At 31.0% G+C, this 2,686-nt stretch overlaps 1 protein-coding gene across 1 annotated transcript in view; it reads left to right on the forward strand.

Moving 5' to 3' along the window:
* LOC105621440 (tetratricopeptide repeat protein 25-like) overlaps window positions 1-1,925 on the forward strand; it is an 11,396-nt gene extending 9,471 nt beyond the window's left edge. The window contains exons 4-5 of the mRNA XM_012202910.1: window positions 632-949; window positions 1,399-1,925. Coding sequence (XP_012058300.1) covers window positions 632-949; window positions 1,399-1,925 — 845 coding nt within the window. The remainder of the gene's footprint in view (window positions 1-631; window positions 950-1,398) is intronic.
* Window positions 1,926-2,686: the final 761 nt, after the last annotated feature.

Here is a 2,686-nt window from a genome sequence, read left to right on the forward strand (position 1 = left end):
AGATACTAAATTTAATTATATGTATATATATATATATATATATATATATCTCTTGGAATCTTTTGAAAAATCCAATTTAATATATTTGATATAGATTTAATTGCTTCGCTGAAATTACGTGACTTTAAGAAATATTGGATCTACTCGCCACTTGAGTATATAAAAAGAATGATTTTGCTAAAATATCTAAAAATTTAACTGGATACAGATTTGAAAATAATTTTGTTCGGATAATCAATTATCTAAAACGCTGAAATCATTATTAAAGTGTTAAAACTTTTTGAAGCATTATCATCAATATTTAACTTTTATAGAGAGAGAAAGAGAGAGAGAAAGAGGAGGGGAGAGGATTTATTTTCAAAATCTTATAGTTTTTTCTTGAGTAAAATTTGTTATAATTTATTATTTTTCATTGTCTTTTTTGCCTAAAAAAAATGCTATTTCACTATAATGGCTTTTTCGTCCTATAAAGGTTAAGTGTTCTATGTAATTACTTAAATTATTATTATTAGATTTATATGTAGTTAAATTTTAGATAAAACCGTTCTATCCATGTGATATGGTTGGGTAAGATTATAAAAAAAGAGTTCAGTATACGATCATTCTCTAAGATAAGCTCTGTTTCACATAGAGGCTCTCGAGGAACTACGAATCGCTGCGAAGATCAGTGAAGAGGAAGGCGACACGCCAATGCTGTCTTACATTCGAGATCTAATCGAACAGCTGAATCGTGCTCTGCGCGAAGTCACGTTCAGCGAGGAAAGATGCTTCGAAAGTATTCTTCGAAGACTATCGCCGCGTTGCAAAGAACCTAGACTATCCGAGGGGAACAAGGCGATAACAAGTTCGGGTATTAAGAGAACGACACGCAGCAAGGACAACGTCGCTTTAACGCCACCGTTTTATTCTGACTGTCTGGAGGACGAAATCCTCGATCAACGTGAGATAGGTATTAGGCTGAAGGAAATTTATTAAAGGGGATATCAAAACTTTTTGTATTCATCGAAAGATTTAAAATTTATTATTTGAAAAAACGATCAAACATGGAAAAAATTATTTTGTTGAAGTATCAAAAAATTTAAATCAAAATAATTATGTGGAAAGCTCAAATATGAGCAATGTTGCAAAAAATCTTGATTTTACATAATTATTTTGACTTGGTCTAACAAAATTATTTTCAGATTTTTATCCACCTAAACTTTTAGATACTTTACCAAAAAGTTCTTTTCATGCATGCGAAATACTTGATGTATTACACGTACTTTTAAATAAAATATAAAAAGGTTATAAAAAAATTACAAATTTTTCTATATTGTATTTAAAAGTAATACAAAAGTTAGGCGGTGATTTAGAATCTGGATCAAAAATTATTTTAACAAAAGCTTCAAATTAATACAGAGTTGGATTCAAGTTCGGTGGACAGCGCCGTATCCTGCAAAAGCAAAAACACTAATTTAACATATGCGATCGACTCTTATACGGACGTTTCATACAGAGACAAGCTTGACAGAACGAGGATATGTGATGATGAACTTTTGTCATGCGAGTCGCACATGACGTTCCGTACCTATTACAAAGAGTCTAGACACTCCATCAACGAGGACAAAGCATCAGTCTCTTTAAAACAACCAATCGCAACATGCTCCAGTAATGTCAAAAAGTGCGGCGGACAAACTGAATGCGAGACATTCAGGATTTCGAGATCCTACGAGGGCGTAACTTTGACACCGTTACTGACAAAGCGCAGCATGATGCCGTCGTTGGAACATCGTGTGGCCGTTCGTCACTCACTGAAGTGGAAAAACAAGATAATGATGAAGAATCCTTCGTTCACGAAGAATTTTTCAACTTCGATGTCTCTACCGAAGACTAAACGTGCTAAACTAAGGAAGAATGTTCGGAATTACGCTACGACGAAATTATGATGAAAAATCGAAGGGGTATGCCATAACAATTTTAGCACAACAAAAAGTGAATTTTTTTACTTCCTTTAACGCTCTAAAATTGATAATAGAATCTATTAGATCCAATTAAATAAATTTAATTATAAATCTCTGTCAAAAATGTCAAATAATTCAATTTTCTTTATGTTACATCCAACAAATTTAGATTATTCTTTCTGTTAAAGTCACAGGATGAGACTACAAGGTTTTAATATTGTCTTAAAAATCAGATAATGATATCGTTTTTTTTATGCGATTCTTGAATTATGTCAGTTTAAAAATAATTAGTGTATTTTAATTAACATAAATTTTATAGACTCAGCGTCAATCAGGACTATAACACACAAAATGCATAAGCACAGTATAACGTAGCCTAAGATCGGATAAAATCTTCGTATTGATTTATTTAACTAATTTAGTCCATAAAGAGTCTGATTATTTATTTACATAAATTGCTTCAGTGGTCTGAATTATGTTATATTGATGCAGCTTATGTCATTTTTTTGGTGCTTATGTCATATTTGTTGTTTGAATCATTTCTTGTTTTATAATAAACAATAAAGAATGATATAAATAACGTTAATATCTCCCGGAATCCTTTGCATATAATGGTCTCTATTGTGTTACAGATTTTGGCATCAGCTCCGAAGGATTAATGAAACCTTTGATGAGATTCATTGATCAAAACAAAAAATAACTAATAATAAATTAAAACAAAAATATAATTTGTAAATTGTCTATAA

This window comes from Atta cephalotes (assembly GCF_000143395.1).
Source record: "Atta cephalotes unplaced genomic scaffold scaffold00033, whole genome shotgun sequence".
Lineage (NCBI taxonomy): Eukaryota > Metazoa > Arthropoda > Insecta > Hymenoptera > Formicidae > Atta > Atta cephalotes.